This window comes from Pimephales promelas, chromosome 2 (assembly GCF_988280905.1).
Source record: "Pimephales promelas chromosome 2, fPimPro1.hap1.1, whole genome shotgun sequence".
NCBI lineage: Eukaryota > Metazoa > Chordata > Actinopteri > Cypriniformes > Leuciscidae > Pimephales > Pimephales promelas.
This window is the reverse complement of record NC_142770.1, coordinates 18,534,707-18,554,656: the sequence shown is the minus strand read 5'-3', so window position 1 is coordinate 18,554,656 and position 19,950 is coordinate 18,534,707. Positions and strand designations below refer to the sequence as shown.

The 19,950-nt window shown below is 36.9% G+C and overlaps 1 protein-coding gene across 6 annotated transcripts in view; it reads right to left on the bottom strand.

Moving 5' to 3' along the window:
- Window positions 1-205: 205 nt before the first annotated feature.
- The window catches only part of grip2b (glutamate receptor interacting protein 2b), a 109,282-nt gene continuing 89,537 nt past the window's right edge, over window positions 206-19,950 (bottom strand). For 5 of the 6 annotated variants that reach the window (XM_089117503.1, XM_089117509.1, XM_089117517.1 and 2 more), the window contains exons 13-24: window positions 18,410-18,555; window positions 17,510-17,590; window positions 14,662-14,725; window positions 13,432-13,577; window positions 12,124-12,268; window positions 11,384-11,523; window positions 11,120-11,302; window positions 10,882-11,035; window positions 8,704-8,821; window positions 4,095-4,322; window positions 2,543-2,689; window positions 206-942 (exon numbers count right to left, since the gene is read on the bottom strand). In XM_089117503.1, coding sequence (XP_088973629.1) covers window positions 745-942; window positions 2,543-2,689; window positions 4,095-4,322; window positions 8,704-8,821; window positions 10,882-11,035; window positions 11,120-11,302; window positions 11,384-11,523; window positions 12,124-12,268; window positions 13,432-13,577; window positions 14,662-14,725; window positions 17,510-17,590; window positions 18,410-18,555 — 1,750 coding nt within the window. In that variant the 3' untranslated portion in view covers window positions 206-744. The remainder of the gene's footprint in view (window positions 943-2,542; window positions 2,690-4,094; window positions 4,323-8,703; window positions 8,822-10,881; window positions 11,036-11,119; window positions 11,303-11,383; window positions 11,524-12,123; window positions 12,269-13,431; window positions 13,578-14,661; window positions 14,726-17,509; window positions 17,591-18,409; window positions 18,556-19,950) is intronic. The other variant, XM_089117515.1, reaches the window with a different exon arrangement.

Sequence of the window (19,950 nt, the reverse complement as noted above, 5' to 3'; positions counted from 1 at the left end):
AAAGTGTTACAAATAAGAAACGTGATGTTGACACGATAGGCTGTGAAGTCTTTGTTGGCAATATCAAACAGCAACTTTCTTTTAAGAGCAGCAGGCAGTCACCTTGTGCATTGTTGTTGTGGCCTGAAGTGTTTGTGTCTGACACAAAGACAAATGAAGGTTTGTTTGTTTGTTGGGAGTCCATACTGTTTATGCGTGTAAGGGACTGTTTATAGTAGCAATGTGTGTTTGTGAGAAGGGACAATATGTGCCTGAAGGTATTCCTGCAGTGACTCAGCCAGGACTAAAACACAACTAAAGTTGTGTAAGTAAAAACACATTTGCTACTGAAAATGTAAATGTAAGACACCTTCAAAAAATACTTCCGTCTACTTCAAAAGCAGAATCATCTTCCTGTTTTGTAAACATTTGGACACAGTATGTTTTATATATATATCAAAATAAAATAAAGCCAAATGAAATAAAAAACAAAAAAAAATATCAAAGAAAATAAATGTTTGATTTGATGGGTGAAGTCCATGTGTTGTATGCATTGTCGTAGTCCCAAAAAAACAAAAATTGTTTTCTTTTCTGTTTTCAAAAACTGGCTCAGATCCTTTCGAGTATTGTTTGGAAAACTGGCTCAAATCTTTTGTTGATTTGGATTGCTCAGTTCAAGAGTTTTGTAATGAAACCAGTGGATCGTGGCTCCTTGTGATAGTCTGTTGCATCGAAATGTCCGGTGTGGTCTTAGTTACCCACTGGTCACAGGTCCAGCGTGCTGGTCTGGTGCTCGCGGGAATGGCCTACAGGGTGTAAGTGGGGATGGCAGTCATGGGGCTGGGCGACCCCCGGCTGTGCTAACGGGTTTCGGCTGATCACCAGCTCCAGTTTGTCTCCGGCCTCTGTGATGAGGGGAACAGCTAAGCAGCAGTCGAAATCTCGTGTCCGCACGTGGTTCACCTGGCAGAGAAACATAGACTTCGGTAAACGTTCTAATATTCCACGTAAAGGCCCGTTCACACCAGGAACGACAATATTGTTCTGTTTGTTATGTGTCGTCTGCCGCTTTAAATGCTCAAGCTCTTTAAAGGGGTGATGAACTGAGAAATCAAAGTTTCCTTGAGCTTTTGACATCTAAGAGGTCATAATTTTATAAGAATATCCTTTAAGTTTCAAAACTGAAAACGTCCTTGTTAGTCCAATAAAAGCTTTTATTGACACCAGGCTCAGCAAACGACTCGTATTTCAAAGTGGGGAACTATGACGTCAAAGAGGATAAAACACCACCCCCGCAGAAGAAGATCAACGCCTACTTCAACACGGCCGGTTTAGCCCCGCCCGATTCGCGCATTACACGCATAGCTAAATAACATAGATGCCTACCTCGTGATGACAAACCGGATCAGATAAACTTTATTTTTAATGACGTTCCAGCTGATGAGGTAAAACATTGTTCGTCTGTTCGCTTCATTTCATTGAGGATTGTTTTGTAAACAAGACTGGATTTGTAGACCGATTAAGATTAAAGATCGCTGCTGTGCCGTCTATATTGGATCTGCCAGGAATGGTGCAACACACGGACCCTGGGTCGAACATGTATGGGCGAATCATTCCGGTTGCCATTTTACAACATTGGACGTTTTCAAAACAATTTCCCCCAAGTGCATCGACGGGTGAGTTGAAACTCATTATAATATGCAAAACTGTTATCCACTCACAGCAGTGGGCGTTTACTTCCAAGTCTTCAGTGCGAGACGCCCATAAAAACCGAGCGTTTTTCAGCTAGGCTCAAAATTAGGAGAGAAAATAGCCTATTACTTATTCAGTTTGATGTTTTTGAATTCAAAAACCAAGCGAACGTCATAAGTTGACCTCAGGCAACAATATAATAAAATTTAAAAAGCCAGTTCATGACCCCTTCAAAGCAGGATGGATTCTGATTGGCTGTCAAAGTTTTTATCCTTCATCATATTTTTTAAGTGGTTCCAACAATATTGTTTAGGTGTTTTGCATTAGAACGATTTTTAGATCTATGTCTTTATTTTTATCGTTGTTATCGTGGTATGAACGGGACTTAAGATAATTTAATCTAAATCAATAATGCAACCGCGGCCCATGTTAGCAGATTCTTTAAAATACTTTTTGTTTATCTGAACAGGGGTTTATTCTAAAAATGTATGTTATCATACTTGACAATGGGATGACAAATCAAACCTGACACCATAAAGCAAGCACCTCCAACTCAACTACAGCATTTTTCAACCCCCATAGACAAACCCATGCTGTTTTGCTGTGGTTAACGCCACAGCTGGTAAGTATCTTAACACAGATTTAATCATTTCCACAGTTGGTGAAGCGTGGGAGATTAGAAAGAGGACCACGAGATGTGACCACAAGTGCTGTGTAGCCACGCAGAAGATCCAGAAAAATAACTTTTTAACTCGACCTGTCCTCCCAGTGCCTATTGACGCCCTCAGAGTGAGTTTATATTTAACTGAGCTGGGCAGATCATATAGCTGGGCAAAGGGAGAGGGGCGTGTGGTGATTTGAGAAGAGGCACCTGAAGGATCCTGTCGTACGGTTTGAGTCCAGCACGGTCCGCTGGACCCTCAGGTCTGATCATGTTCACGTAAACACCCTTTTCCAAGAAACCGTCTGACACGCTGAATCCAAAGTCATCGCTCTCTGGGTCTTTCATCACCGTCACCTGTTAAACACAAAATTATTGCTGTAATTTAACCATGAGCTAGGTTCTTCCGAATATTTTCATCAGAAGATGCCTTAAGCAGAAGGAGAATTTCAACAAAAATAAATCTTTAAGTTCAATCAATCAAAAAAAAAAAAAAAAAAATCAATCAAACAAAAAAAATATTATCTAACAATAATATTAGATGAACTAATTTAGTTTAGAAATGTTTGTTTTTTTCTCCTTGTAGATTTTTAAGCATAAACCTCATTATGTTTGTTGGGTTTATAGTACACTTCAAACAAGAAAAAAAAAACATTTCCCAATGTAGTAATAAAAAAAAAAACTAAACCCAATTGTTTTTTTCCAGGTATATTTTACGAAACAAAACAAAACAAAATTAAATTAAATGAAACAAAACCACAGTAAAACAAAAGTAAGGCAAAAGCACAGCATAACAAAAGCAAAGCCAAAATAAAAAACAAACAAAGAAAAAAAAATTTCCTAATGTAGTAATAAAAAAATAAAAAAATAAAAAACAGGTATACTATAATGAAACGAAACAAAACCACAGCAAAACAAAAGTAAGGCAAAAAGCACAGCAAAACAAAAGCAAAGCCAAAATAAAAAACAAACAAAGAAAAAAAATATTTTCCTAATGTAGTAATAAAATAATAATAATAATAATAATAATAATAAACAGGTATACTGTAATGAAACGAAACAAAACCACAGCAAAACAAAAGTAAAAAGCACAAAAGCGCAGAAAAACAAAAGCACAGGAAAACAAAAGCGAAGCCAAAATAAAAAAATAAAAAAACATTTTCCTAATGTAGTAATAAAAAAATTTAAAAAAAAAATGTTTTTTTCCAGGTATATTTCCAGTTATATAACGAAACAAAACAAAAACAAAACGAAATGAAACTAAACAAAAGCACAGCAAAACAAAAGCAAAGCCAAAAAAAAACAAAAAACAATCACCAAAGCAAAACAAAGGCAAAGTAAAGCAATACACAAAACAAGCAAAGCAAAACAAAAGTAAAGCAACTCCCAGGAAATTTCAGATTTCCTTGGAAATAAACCACAAATATGCTGATAGGACAGATGTGATTGCATCATAAACTATTGGTCTTGACTGAATCATCTTCATTTGAGTTTGGGAAAAAATATCAACATTCCTGTTAAACCGCAGAAAAAAGCACACATGATATATTAACAACGAGGGTTTGCAGATGTATCTCCGTGGCCTTTCCCAGGGACGTTTTCTGAGAAGATCTGAGAATGCTGTTCGCACTCTCCCCAGCGGTTACTAATGGCAACCGTGTTGACCAGCAGCTCAGATTGGGGAAGGGGAACTCGTCACGTTTTCTAAAGGACAGTACTGTTAACAGTGTGTTCAATGTAGTGTGTTGTGGAGTTTGTCCACCTTGTGCAGCTCTAACGGTGTGGGCGACAGGATGTCCTGGATCTCTTCTTTGATCCTCCGTGATTCCCAGGTTTTCTCGGACATGCGGAGCGTGCTCTTGTTCTTGGTCTCGTTGAGAAGAAGCGGGGGCTTACGCAGAGGGCTGAGGTGAGGTTGGCTGACCGTCTCGCAGTGGCTCTTTCCCCCATCCACTCCCAAACTCAGGGCACTGCCGGTCATTATCGACGCCTAGGGATGGACAAGAACCACAAACATTGATTCCTGCTCAACTGAGGCCTTTTCACATGTCTCATGCCAAGTGTGCTAAACTCCTGACGCGAGTCATGTGAAAGGGCCTTCACGGCAAAATGTTTCAATAGGGAGCGCTGTTTGAGCCTCTGATTGGGTGCTCATTAAGCAATTGTCTCATCTAATGAAACTCTATTAACCAGAGGACATGAAGCCCATCCTCATTTACCTTTAATGAGCTCCAGTTTGGTTTATTTCCCAAGAGCTGTGACTGAAATGTCTGTTAAATGAGAGTTCAGGCATTTCTGACTCTTTGAAGCTTTAATGCAATAATAGTTTAATGAGCGTAGATGTGTCGAGGGTTGAGTTAAATCCTATTAAAACGCAGTTAAATATGGCAGATTAGTTGGAAAGCTGAATTTTATTTCGCCTTTATGATGTAATTTGAGATTTGTGCCCTTCAGGGCTTGCACGTTAATATGCAATTTTCTGTAAAGTCCCTCAACAACCATAAAGCACCTCCTTTAAAGACAGTTCACTCAATAGGCAAATCGTGGTTATCATTAACCAAAGCTAAAACTAAAACCTAAAATAAAAAACACTTTCGTTGAATCGTAACTTGACATAAAATACGGAGCACCTAAAGGGAAAAGGTGATGGAAAAAATATGCAATGATTTTTTTCAATGCTTTATAGTTCTCTCGAAAAACTTTTACGCACCTCTGAGAAATTGTGCATTTGCTTGCAAAGAAAACTCAAAAGGTTTTGCAAGCGAATGTAAAGTTTCTAAGCGGGACAAAAAGTATTAGAGAGAGAACAAGCATTGAAATATACTATTTAAAAAAAAATCACCATATCCCTTTAAGGGCTGGATAATATAACATGTTAACTGAAATAAAATAAAATATTAAATAATATAAAATAAAAAAATCTAAGGCAACATTTCTTATTTTCATTTTCTTCATTTTTTATTCTTCTTAGTTTAAGTTGAAGTATTAAAATAACTACAACTGAAAATAAAAATTTAAAAAGCATTCAAAGCCAAAAAAACAAGATCAAATTAAAGCAAAAAAGAGATCAAATTAAAGCAAAACAAAAACAAAACAAGATCAAATTAAAGCAAAACAAAAACAAAACGAGATCAAATTAAAGCAAAACAAAAACAAAACAGTATCAAATTAAAGCAAAAAAAAGATCAAAGTAAAGCAAAAAAAACAAGATCAAAGTAAAGAAAAAAAAAAAACGAGATCAAAGTAAAGCCAAATTAAACAAAATGAGATCAAAGTAAAGCAAAAAAAGATCAAAGTAGAGCAAAACAAAACAAAACGAGATCAAAGTAAAGCAAAACTAAACAAAATGAGATCAAAGTAAAGCAAAAAATGATCAAAGTAAAGCAAAACAAAACAAAACGAGATCAAAGTAAAGCAAAACAAAACGAGATCAAAGTAAAGCAAAACTAAACAAAATGAGATCAAAGTAAAGCAAAAAAGATCAAAGTAAAGCAAAACAAAACAAGATCCAAGTAAAGCAAAACAAAACAAAACAAGATCAAATCAAAGCAAAACAAAAACACAACGAGATTAAATTAAAGCAAAACAAAAACAAAACAAAATCAAATTAAAGCAAAACAAAAACAAAACAAGATCAAATTAAAGCAAAACAAAAGCAAATCAAAAGAGAATGCAAAATTAAGCAAAGCAAAAAAAGTTCTCTTTTTGTCCAAGTTGAAGTACTAAAATAACTTTTTAACAAAGTTTTAACAAAAACTTTAACATAAGTTGAAAACTGAATAAATTTTATAATAGTATATGATTGATACTGAAATACCACTAATGCAAATTCAGTCATTATTTATTCATCTTCATGTTGTTCCAAACCTGTTGGACTTATTTTCTTTAGTGAATGTGAAATACTTAATCCTGGCTGCTCTTCACCATATAAATGAATTTACTGTTGAACCAAATACGTTGATGTCACTGACGTGAAACCTGGGTGGCATATTTGAATGAATGTGAATCGGAATTACATTTAAATTTAAGCATTTCCCCACACAAAGCTATCATTTGGCAGTTCCCATTTAATGACAGCAACCCATTTACTGGCACTACACTGAAAAGAGTGCCAGGACAGGACAAAACATCCCCTTTTGTGTCCCACGTTTTGTGATGAAAGAATGTCAAGTACCAATGGAGGAACATGTCATCCATGGCTGACCTCGCTAACCAGTGTCACCAAGAATCTGATAAAAACACTTCCTCATACTTTTGTAACTCTCCTCAGCTGGTTGTGTAAGAACAGAGCTCATTGTTTAGAGCAAGCAGGCATGAAATGAGACATCGGTTGCCATGCATACTTCTTTTTTTGGTAACGGTAGAGTAGTGATTGCTCTGGGATTTTCAGCATTAATGAAGAAAAAACAAAAGAAAGATCAGCGTCAGCGTTGTTTTAGCACTTGACTCACTACAGTAATTTTGTAAATATGATACTGGTGCGAACACGGGCCAAAAAAATGTGCTGAACACAATTTTCATGGGACATTTTCTCATCTTGCAGGGTGTTTTGAGTGCGTGTGGAGGAGTCAGCAGACGACCACAATCTGACATATTTCACTGGGACTGTACAGTGTTGAACAACCACTGAACTGCAGAGATTTAGGAGTCATTGTAGTTATATATATTCCATACCTGTCAACACTCCCGTTTTTCCCGTGTTTCCCGTGCATCATGCAGCCCAGACCATAAGGCCTAGAGACATGAAACTTAGCCAGATGGTAGGCCTCAGTTTGGGGAGAACCTATCAGAGTATTAGCCCGATTGGCCCATAGGTGGCGCTACAGCAATAAAAAGTACTAAATTGCTCATAACTCCTAGACTGTTTGACTCAGCCTCAGGTTTTTACACCACTGCGATCGAAGAGATGTATATCTCTTTCGATTTAGGCAAGAAAAGAATTTGGCTGTGTCGAATTTTGTCCGAAACCTACTTTTGCGAACTAGTCCCTGGTTTTTCGCCCGATCGGAACCAGACCAGTCTAGGACAATCCTCTGGACTCTCTAGATCAATAATTATCGGAAAAAAAGTTGAAATTTTGCATTTGGTTGGCTATAACGGGGTCATTTAGAAAGTGGACCGTGGTCCAAAATACAGTCAACAGCCATTAAATCCTAAAGGAAAAGTCTTCACAAAAATTGATGAGCATAATGTGTCCTAACATGGTAAGTTTCGTAAAGAGTGGACCATAGGTGGCGCTATAACCGTCAAAAAAGGTCTCATTCTTTTAAGTTCAAGCACGAAACTATGGTAAATCATGCTAGATTCATGGAACATGGTAAATAATGAAAATCACACTGAAATGTGGTGTATCATGGTAAATCATGCTAAAACATGGTCTATTCCGACGTGATCTATGATCTGGTTAAATGGTTAAATGCTTGCTACATAAAACGTAATGTCTTTTGATGTTTTTGTGCTTAAAGGCCTTAACTGCTTGAACCCCGCTAAATGTTGCATGCAGCTTTAATTTTTTTATATTCTCTCTTTTTTGGGATTTCATATAAAAGAAATCATTTTTTAAGACCATAATTTGTGTTAAATTAACTTGGCATTTGATTTTTTAAAACTAGTTAACGCTGATGTGTGTGATCTCATCATAAACACATGGCACACGTTGATCGGCCTATGCTAACCGTGCAGTCAATGAGATTGCTTGCTCAACGTTTATATAGTATGGTTCAGTGTTTGCTGTAATCTAGTCCTACAGTGTGCTATCACAGTTCATCTGAACAGCAGAAATAAACAACAGAAGCAGTGTCACTGTTTCTGAACTCCCTGAAACGCCTCCATTGTAGTCTTGAGTTTTCTTCTGGGAACAAACACGTCACAAAATTACTCTTTTAAATAATTCCCGCCCAACTCAAACGTAAAATAAAGGGGCTTGGCCTGGTTGAGTTGGTTAGTTGGTTAGTACTGTGTTGAAATAGTTATAGTAAGGGGCGTGACATTTCCCAAACACGCTCGAATAGCTTGACCAATCACAACACATTGATCAAGCTGACCAATCACAGCACTTTGGACTTCATAGAGACAGGAACTAAACAGAGTGTTACTCATATATAAAATATGTGAAAAAATACTGTGTTTTTTGAACATTCGAGCATGAAAACCTATTCTAGAAGAGCTCAATACTTTGTGAAAGGGCCGAGTACACGAATGGTTCTCGTGACTCTTACATAACTGATGTTGACATCATCATCACACCGAGTGCAAACTATTAACTTTTTCTATGGAGAAATGCCATCTTTCCTCTTATGTGTTAAAGTATATCTAATCCACTAGATGATTAAAGGTTTCCAAGCAGCAAGCTCATTATTTAAGCGGTTTACCTCAATCTCGCGCAGTAGCTCGGACTGGCCACACGTCTCCAGGTCTTCCAGGGCTTGGCACCAGAAGCTGTCCTCCTGCTCCATTATGAGACCATCGGCATGTGTCTGGCTGCTGTATCTGCGGCAGACGCACAGGTTAGAGCCAATAAGGCATGAGGCACTTAGGCTGGCACTGATATCCGGCTCTCTGGCACCAGCCTTGGCACGTTAAGAAAGACCGCAAGGATGGGTGGAGAGAGGGCCTCTTGCGAAACAAACTAGGCCTGAAGCCCTGCTTAGACTTTCTACTAACTACAAATAACTTTGCAACTACATGTCAAACTAATTCTCATTAGAGTATTAGTAGACTGTCTGCTTAATATCTGCTAACTCTTTATTTTGATGGTCCCTCAATAGACATTCTACTGACTTTGCAAGTACATGTCAACTTATAACTTCTATTCTACTAACACTTAATCTAAATCTACAACATTCTACTAATACTCCTAATACTAATACTAATTTACACTGTTATTATTGCATGCAGATTTATGTGCAACAACACTAATGTGCAAATAGTATCTGCCAATATTTAGAAGTATATATAACATCTAACTACTATTTACACGATTTTAACAGTGTAAATAGAATCTATTGCTATGAATCTGTGCTATTTTCACATTTTTAATTCAGTTAGTTGCCAAGGCTAGGCAAGTTTTTCGAGTTTACGTTTTTTTAATCTGATTATATATTATTTAGGGATGCACCGATATGATTTTTTCCCGATACCGATAACCGATAATTCTTTATATTTGAATGCCGATAGCCGATATATTGGCGGGTGAATCTAAATCCAAATTTTTATATCATTTTAAGTGCCTAATTACAAAAACAAAAGTCTCACAATTAAAAGCCATCATTCTCATTATAATTTCATGTAGCCTATATGACAGAAAATTTTGCACTTAACTGTATTTTCAACTTGTAATTCCAATCATATTTCAAGCAATTCAAAACCATCATGTTAAACAGTGTGCATGTGAAGTGTCTCAGCTAAAGGAAATAATCCATTATATATCGGCTTAAATATATCGGCCAAATTTTCTTATCGGGCCCGATAACGCTAACATTAAAAATTAACATATATCGGCCGATACCGATATTGTGGCCTATACATCGTGCATCCCTCACACATTATTTTATTTCAGATTTATTTATTCAAGTTTTTCAAGTTTACGTTTTTTAATCTGATTATATATTATTTAGGGATGCACCGATATATATTTTTTTGCCGATACTGATAACCGATAATTCTTTATATTTGAAAGCCGATTACCGATATATTGGCGAATAAATCTAAATCCAAATGTTTACATCATTTTTAAGAGCCTAATTACAAAAACAAAAGTCTCACAATTAAAAGCCATCATTCTCATTATAATTTCATGTAGCCTATATGATATTTGAGCCCGATCTCATGAAAGTTTGTATCCCTAGAACGAATTTTATTTCTCGTGCCATTAATACGCCAAAAATGGTTTTCAAGTGCATATGATACGCACTTTATGGCGTGAAATGCGCACAAACTCACTACCCCCCTCCCCCCTAAACCTACCCAAGGTGTGTAATAAGTGCGTAACATATGCACGCAAAAAACATTTTTGCCGTATAAATGGCACGAGAAATGACATTTGTGATATAGATATGCACTTTCATGAGACTGTGTTGGATATTTTGCGCTTAACTGTATTTTCAACTTGTAATTCCAATCATATTTCAAGCAATTCAAAACCAACACGTTAAACAGTGTGAATGTGAAGTGTCTCAGCAAAAGCAAATAATCCATTATATATCGGCTTAAATATATCGGCCAAATTTTCTTATCTGGCCCGATAACGCTAACATTAAAAATGAACATATATCGGCCGATACCGATATTGTGGACCATCACGTTAAACAGTGTGCATGTGAAGTGTCTCAGATAGAGGAAATAATCCATTATTTATCGGATTAAATATATCGGCCAAATTTTCTTATCAGGCCCGATAACGCTAACATTAAAAATGAACATATATCGGCCGATACCGATATTGTGGCCGATATCCCTCACGTTATTTTATTTCAGATTTATTTCGATGAATTGCTAACAACAATGATTAGAAATGATTCAAGCTTGGAGAGCACGACCTCCAGTCTCACCCGGCAGTTTTCTCCCAGTCGTCTTCGCTGAATCCCCCATCACTGAAGGGGTAGTTCTTGCGGCGGGTGGGGGGTGGAGTGCTGTTCCTCTGCTTGCTGTTGCGCCACTCGTGAGGATGTAACGCTATCCCAGCAGCCTGATGGATGTAGGCACCTTTGGAGGAGGCGGGTGAGGTCAAGGGTTTTACAGCGGCTGTCAATAGTTTACCAGTGTGGAGATCTACGAGCTTGAGCTCACCTTGGCTGCTGTATCCGGCGTCGATTCCCGAGCCGTCCCATGACTCCATCGCCGAGTCCACGCTGGGGATGGTGGTGGAGTAAATGTCCGACAGTTTGTTGGTCTTCTGCGAGTCTGTCATCTCGTCCTCATTGTCGCTGAGCTCGGTATCGAGATCGTTCTCTTTATTTTTGTCATCTGGGTCTGAAGGGGGAGTTATGATTATCATATATATTTGCATATAGAACATATTAGCTGCATAGGATCCTGCTGTTTGCGACTCACCGTCGGTCTGCTTCTTGATCTTGAGTGTGACGGTTTCTCCGGCCATCTGCAGCAGGTGTATGGCTTCACTGAGCGGTTTGCCCTTCAGACTCACGCTGTTGATGGCCAGAATGCGATCTCCAACATGAATGGCTCCGGTCCTGAGAGAACAGACCACACCGTCACGATGATAAACAACGGCACGTGGGCATAAATATATACATGCATGCATAGGTATTTATATATACAAAATAATTATATACAGCACATACACACAAATATATTATGTAAACACAGACTTTTATTTTGGATGCAATTAATCGCAATTAATTGTTGCACAGCCCTACTTAAAAGTCATCTGACTGTTATAACTAAAACAAAAATATATCAGCCAAACAAAATGATGACTGACTTAAGGGTCAAGAGCCCAACTAAAACAAACATTGATCACCATAATGGTGACTTAAAATTATTTTCTACTTAAAAATTGATGCTTGTTAACATCACTTGTCTTCAATATTGGCAATATAAAATAAAGAGTTCTTTCATCTTTGACGTCTTGTTTTGTTTATTTTTGTGTGTAAATTTTACTATTTTTAAATGGTTAACATTTAAGGAATTAATTAGTTGAACTAGTACTCCGTTCTAATTTGTTAAATTTAATTAATAATATTGCTTGTAATCTGTTGTCACAATTGTATTGATTAGATAGCATACTCATTTTTACAGTGAGGGGTGTTTTGGGAGTCGACCCGACTGACCTCTCAGCGAGGCCCCTCTTGGTCAGGCCTGAGATGATGATGGGGTCAAAAGGCTCCTCGGTGCCGGAGATGGTGATGCCCAGCGGGCCACCGTAACGCTTCAGCTCCACCGTGTAGATGATGGAGCCGGACGACTCCTGCTCGTCTGGACACACAATGACACGACACTGACCAACTACTTTTAGATATCAGACATGCATTCAAAATCAACATATCATGAGTATTCAATGGTGACTCAAGTTGTACAGTTTCACCCATCTGCTATTCTTCTGACCACACACTGTCTTTCGCCTCATAACAAAACAGAACTCTGTCTATCATGTCAACAAAATAACACAAGTGATACATAAAGGATACGTACATTGTGTCATTTGTATCGTTTTCATGACTTCAATGTTATGAATGCAGAAAATAGCACAAAAGAAAGAGTGGGTGTGGCCACATGTTTGATTGACAGTGTTGAACGGCAGGGTTTTTGTCATTAGTTGCACCCTCGGATAAGAGGATCTTTCACATTTTATGTAGTTCTACTGACACCTGTTGGTTGAAGGGTGAATGACATATGGATGAAATGCTTTAAAATCAAATTAGGGTTGGTTTACCTTTGTTTTTGCTGAAAAGAATATATATATTTTTTTTTTCCAAGAAGCAAATATGTAATTTTATAATTTTATAAAATAATAAAATAAAGTAATTTTATTTTTATATGCTTTTTATCATTTATCATCATAAATTATAAAGAAATTATAAATAAGTGATAACTAAAGTACACATGTATGATATCTCTCTCTCTCTCTCTCTCTCTCTCTCTCTCTCTCTCTCTCTCTCTATATATATATATATATATATATATATATAATGTGATAAATGATAAAATAAAAATAAACAATATATATATTTATCTTTATAAGAGACAAAAACAATCATATATAAAATAATAATATAAAAAGGAATTTACAGTATATTTCTGAGGCAAAAATAAATATCAATATTTGTATATGATAAACATATTAATTGTGTTTTATCATATATGTCTATATCTATATTTATCTATCTATCTATCTATCTATCTATCTATCTATCTATCTATCTATCTATCTATCTATCTATCTATCTATCTATCTATCTATCTATCTATCTATCTATCTATCTATCTATCTATCTATCTATCTATCTATCTATCTATCTATTACACAGTCATCCTGAAAAATTATAATTCCATTTAATTACAATAGGACCGGATGAGCTTCCCATGTTCTTTACAGGTTGTTCTGAAGCTCACATCAACACACACACACACACACACACCTGAGTTGTCCTCGTCCTTGCGGATCTTGAGTTTGACCAGGTCTTCGCTGAGCTGCAGGATCTGGACGGCGTCCTCCATGGAGCAGTTCTCCAGGCGGATGTTATCTATAGCGAGCAGCTTGTCTCCGGGCTCCAGAGTTCCTGTTCTGCAGGAAAACATGAGATGCGCTTCAGGCCCGCAGACAGACATGAGGCGAGCCTCTCTCTTGGAGAGTTCTTTCTCCAAACGACACAATTTTGGTTATAAAATATCAACTTCATATAATAAAGCATGTAATGAACGCACTCTGTTTAACTGTAATAAATCTTATTTTGGAGTTTGTCACCCCCTACTGGACATTATAAACACATCTCATATAATTTCTGCTGCTGTATTTATAATAATTCCAATATGTCTGTGGAAGTTCATCATTCGATATCATGTATACAATTGTATTTTATAGATTCCTAATATAATATGATTAGAAAAATTGTGAGTCTTAAATAAAGCATATAAGATTCAAGGGATTTATATTTGTAAGAATCAAAAACAATTATATAAAATAAAATAAAATAAAATGGACATACATTTCTAAGAGCAAAAACCTCAAAAATAATAACATTTTATATTTTTATAAATTTATATTTAGAAGCAAAAACAATTATATATCAATTTTTGTCATAAAATATCAATAACAATTGTTTTAGCTCTTAAATATATAAATCATTACTTATTTTATAAATATATGTGTAAATAAATGTATCTATACATTAATTCAATTATTTATATTAATACAATTATTTTAAATTTATATGAAAATATTTTTTTAATAAATATACATTTCTAGGAGAAAATCACACACACACATACACTCACACGCACATGCAAAACTCATACACGTACACACACACACACACACACACAGATTTATATTTTATATGAGCAAAAATATTTCAGAATCAGATTTCATGTTTCAAAATGTATTTTTTTATTTTACATGTATAATCTGAATATTATAATTCTAAGTCTTAAAATGTATATTTCTAACAAGCAAAACTAATTATATACAAAATGAAATGGATATATATTTTTAAGACCAAGTGTGTGTGTGTGTGTATATGCTCTATATATATACACACAAAGATTTATATTTCCAAGAGGCAAAAGCAATTATATAAATTGAAATGATAAAATATTATATTTAGGATCATAAACATTTCCAAGGTGTTTTTGGCAGTGTTTGTTCATACCTGTGGGCCATGCTGCCTTTTTTAATGTCAGAGATGATGAGAGGCTCTCCTGGTTTCTTACTGGCTGCAGAAAGATGGGAAAACAGCAGTGTTTCATTATGACACACACACACACACACACACACACACACACACACACACACACACACACACACACACACACACACTCACGGGCATGAGCAAGACATTCAGAGGGAATATTTTGAGCAGACAGAATAAAATATTTTAAGACCAAAATTCCATCACAAGTGTAATAATACCCAACATCCATTGGCTGTTTGGCTTTCTAACAGATGCAAATGAACTCACTAGTGTTTTCAAGTGGAATAAGAAGGTTTTTCCCCAGTTTATCATGGGCGGCGAGATATCCTTCATGAGAAAGTATGTGGCTGGCACATGATGCTTTGATACGTATCGTGGAATTCAAATTGTGCTCAAAGCTGATTGGAAGAACAGCATGGTAATATAGGGGTCTAACCATGTTTCACATCTCAAGATTTGGTCTGAAGAGCTGGAACACACACAATGCTCTCCGCCTGAGGCTGCTGAAAACACACCACACATCATCCCTTATGTTGGGATACTCAGCAGAAAGTATTTCTGGGAGAAAGCTTTAACTGGGCGAGAGATGGAGAGAGAGCCAGAATAAAGAGGATGATCTTACAGTCACAACAAGGCTTGACTGCACAGTTCACAGCCATGAACAATTCATCATGTCAGAAGAACCAAAATTATATACCAAATCAGTCATATAGAATATAATAAATTACATGAAAATGTAAAATAATAATTAGAGTTACACCAAAATAAAAATTCTGGGCCGAAATTTAGGATGCAACTATTTGAAAACATTTATTTTGTTTATATGTATAAATATTATATTTTTAAATTAATTGCATGAATTTAATGAATTGAAAAACAAAACAATAAAACAAATAATATATAAAATGTTTCGGGAACTGTAATGATAAACAATAAAATACTAACAATAAATAAATAAATAACAATAAAAGAACACTTTTATTTAACCTCTTAACTGTCACCCCCCCCCTTTTTGAATAGACATGGAAATGCTCATTTCAAGCTTAAATGGTTGTAATTCAAGAATGCTTTAGAATATAGACTTAAGATTGGTCTCGTTTTTGGTTGAGCCTTTATGAGCGAGTCCTTGAATCATTTATTCAAGATATTTGTTCAAAAACGATGATTCATTCAATAATGAAACAAGTGGAGCCTTTATGAGAGAGTCATTGAAGCATTCATTCAAGAGATTCGTTCAAAAACACTGATTCATCCAGCAATGAAACAAGTGGAGCCTTTATGAGTGAGTCATTGAATCATACATACAAGAAATTTGTTCATAAATGCTGATTCATCTAGTAATGACACAAGTGGAGCCTTTATGAGCGAGTCATTGAATCATTCATTCAAGAGATTCGTTCAAAAATGTTGATTCATCCAGTAATGAAACAAGTGGAGCCTTTATGAGCAAGCCATTGAATCATTCATTCAAGAGATTCGTTCAAAAATGCTGATTCATACAGTAACGAAGCAACTGGAGCCTTTATGAGCGAGTCATTAAATCATCCTTTCAAGAGATCCATTCAAAACGCTGATTCATCCAGTAATGAAACAAGTGGAGCTTTTATGAGCGAGTCATTGAATCATTCTTTCAAGAGAGTCGTTCAAAAACGCTGATTCATCTAGTAATGAAACAAGTGGGGCCTTTAAGAGCGAGTGATTGAATCATTTATTCAAGAGATTCGTTTAAAAACGCTGATTCATCCAGTAATGAACAAGTGAAGCCTTTATGAGCGAGTCATTGAATCATTCATTTAAGAGATTCGTTCAAAAAGGCTGATTCATCCAGAAATGAAACAAGTGGAGCCTTTATGATAGAGTCATTGAATCTTTCATTCAAGAAATTCGTTCAAAAACGCTGATTCATCCAGTAATGAAACAAGTGAAGCCTTTATGAGCAAGTCATTGAATCATTCATTCAAGCATTTTTTTTATATACAGACCACAGAAATTAACATTTTGTCAGTTCAGAATCACGGGAGAATCGTGATAATAGAATACAAAAAAATAAACAAAAAAATCATGAATCTAAAGTTCTCTAGAATCATGCAACTCTATTTTAAACTCTTTTCATATCGGACAAGATAAGAATTGTTCTTAAACTTTCAGGCTCTGAATCTGTCAGAAGTGGTTCTGCTTTAGTCTGACTGATGGACAAACTTCTTGTGCATGTGGCAAAGTGTGTGATTCAAATCAACCCTCGTGCAAGTAAAATACAAGTTTAACGGCCCGTAATCCCTTACTGTAAAGAAGCTTCAGAGGAGTGTCAGATGGAAAGAAGCCAGACAGACGCAAGAGCTCTTCTTGAGTAAACAAGCCCACGGAAAGCCTGGGAGAGCAGCGTAAACACTTCCTCGGAGAAGTGTCTCAGTTTATCAGGGCTAATATAACTTCATGACGCATGGACGAGATGGCATATGCCGTATCGGGTGGTCTGGATATGAACACGCTCCATGAGGAAAACCGATCCGTGTTTGGCGGCAAAGAACATGCAACTGGAGTGGATGTCAAAACATTTTTATGGGGTTTATTTTCCATGTCTTCAGGGATATCAAATTTCACTACTCCCTGTGAGTTTGAAGAGTGAAACGGAGAATGGTAAAATAGGCCAGGGAGAGAGGGATCTTAAAATCTCCCAAAAAAAAGATTAAAAGGGAATTGAATGAAAATGAAAACATGAGGAAAGCAAAAAGAAGTTATGCGGCAATGTGGACCAAACTAAATGAAGAATATCTCCAGATGTCAAGAGTGAGTATTCAGGTCTTACCACTGATAGTGATGCCCAGCTCCACTCCTCTTTTCTTCTGCAGCTTTACATGGAAAGTCCCACTGCTGGGCACAACAGATTCTGGCCATACAGCAAAGAGTATATAAAAAATTAATAGATTGTGTTGAAACACAAATACCGATTTTCAATCAAATACCAATAGAAACTGAGAAGGTTCATGTTTTCCACCAACAAGAACCAGGTGCTGGTTCAGAGCTAGAGCTAGTGCCGGTTCGGAGTTGGTTCGACTGAGGAGCTTTCAAAGAACCGGTTTGTCTTTCCACAGGCTAGAGAGCCATCACAGAGCCAGATCTTACGTCACTGTATACATCTCATGTTGCCCAGCAATGCTAACGCGGCACACACAAAACACACCAGGCTTGTTCGAGATGGTTCGGCACTGCAAATCTCAAACTGCGAGAGCGATCCAAAAGCTCCAAACACTCCCGCAGCTCCGATCAGTCCACGCCGCTCCTCTGCATCTCGAACAAGACTTCCATCAACAATGCCGGTCGTTGCGTTACTATTTATGCTCATGGCTTTGCAAACCTACATCGGTATCCAAACACAGCGAATCCAGCACGTTCATGCAGCTCGCCGTAACTTGCATTAACGGAGATTACAATCGAGCTGCTATTGGCATGATTAGCTGCTATTTAAAAAATGGTGGTCACAAGTTTCTGTTCATCTTGTTGGTCACGGTAACCCAGCCCCCAGCCGCTGACGTAAGCATTTATTACAATCTAGACTTGCTACTTAAGAACCACTTTTACTGGTTCGTAGCTGGTGCTTTGGTGATCGAAAAACAAAGAACCGATTTGAAACTAGGCTCTGGCTCCGAACCAGCTCTGCCTTGGTGGAAAAGGGGTATCAGTGGAAAACACGGGAAGGCTCACTAACCTGCCACATCAAACTCGATCTCTAGTGTGACCTTATTGGCCAGAGCAGCATCTCGGAGAAGCTGATTGGCCTCTTCCAGCGTTCCATCTTCCGTAGGTATTCCATTGATGGATAAGACTCTGTCTCCAACCTGGAGAAGCCCACACCTGCCAATCAAAATGAGAGAAGTACTTAAAAGCTCTAGAATTATTGGTGGTTTCTTGTTCCCTTCATCCCGCGATTGATTCAGTAAGCCCCTCCCCTTAAACGCAGATGAGCCAATGGCAGTTAAGTATCAGTTGCACGAGGACTGGAACTCAGACTTCTTTAGGTTTTGCGCCATAGAGAAACATTGAAAGACCTGAGGCACTCATGGGTTTGATGGTTTTTGTGCTAAAAAAAGGGTAAAATGATGTGCCTCGGGAACTTGTAACACTGATTTCAGGTATCATGAGAGGATGGTGTGGTGGAAAATTTGAAACTGAATATTAAGCTAACCATGTTTTAACATTTGACCTCATTTAACCATCTGAGTATCTGAGACAATGTACTAAGACATTCTGTACTTCAGATGAATGACTGTGTATAAATAACAAATATGGGAAATTGAACTAGACAGATGACTAACTTAGAAACATTAAAACAAAGTCTCCTCTACCCAGTAACAAAACAGTCTACCTATGAAGAACCAATGAAATTGTCATTATGGCATACCTCCATATTGTATAAAAACTGTTGTATCAGTGTTTTCGGGGGGATTCTCAATGGAATTTGTCTGAGATCCACCGGCCTTGTTTTTACTTGGGAAGTTCTCTGAGTATTGCTCGAGAACTCTCCTGGCTGGCTCGCCAAAATTGTAATGGATTTTTTTCCTTAACCTGACTACTCTACAATAATACTCACTAGTTGGCCAAGTCTTATACTTTACCAGCGCATCTACACATCGACTTCCGCTGAGTCAATAAAACTACCCTATACCCTAGCGCATCTCCAGTCGACGTAGCTTAATATTCAGTTTAAAATGTTCCACCACAATAGCAATGTGGCAATGGAATTTATTTTATTACATTTCTTTAACCCAAACAAGACAGAGCATCCACTGCTTGGGATTAAGCTGTGTGTTAATCCAATGATGTGGGTGCAGTAACCTGGTTCCTTAAGGATTCAAGCCAAAACCCAATCAATACCAAAACATTCATATTCTGGTTGTCAAACTCTCATTAACTAACAATTAAAGTTAGTGAGTCCATGCTAACATATAAACCTAAATGTACAGACTGATGTACAATTTATGTACAAAATTGATCAAAAACATATATTTATCTTGGGACAAGATTTTCACACTGACAGCTGTCATTGAATGACAGTTAGCAACTCCATTTGTTTGTCCTAGTTTGCAACAGTAACTAAGGGGGGCATGGGCTTACCGATAGGTCAATTGGGCGGTTCTTGGCCAAAATAAGTTGTGAAGTGGACCAGACTTCATGCAAATAGTCACAAGTCTGACTGTACAAATCTAATGTCAATATAAAAAGTTGATTTTATCAAACATGAGCATTTTA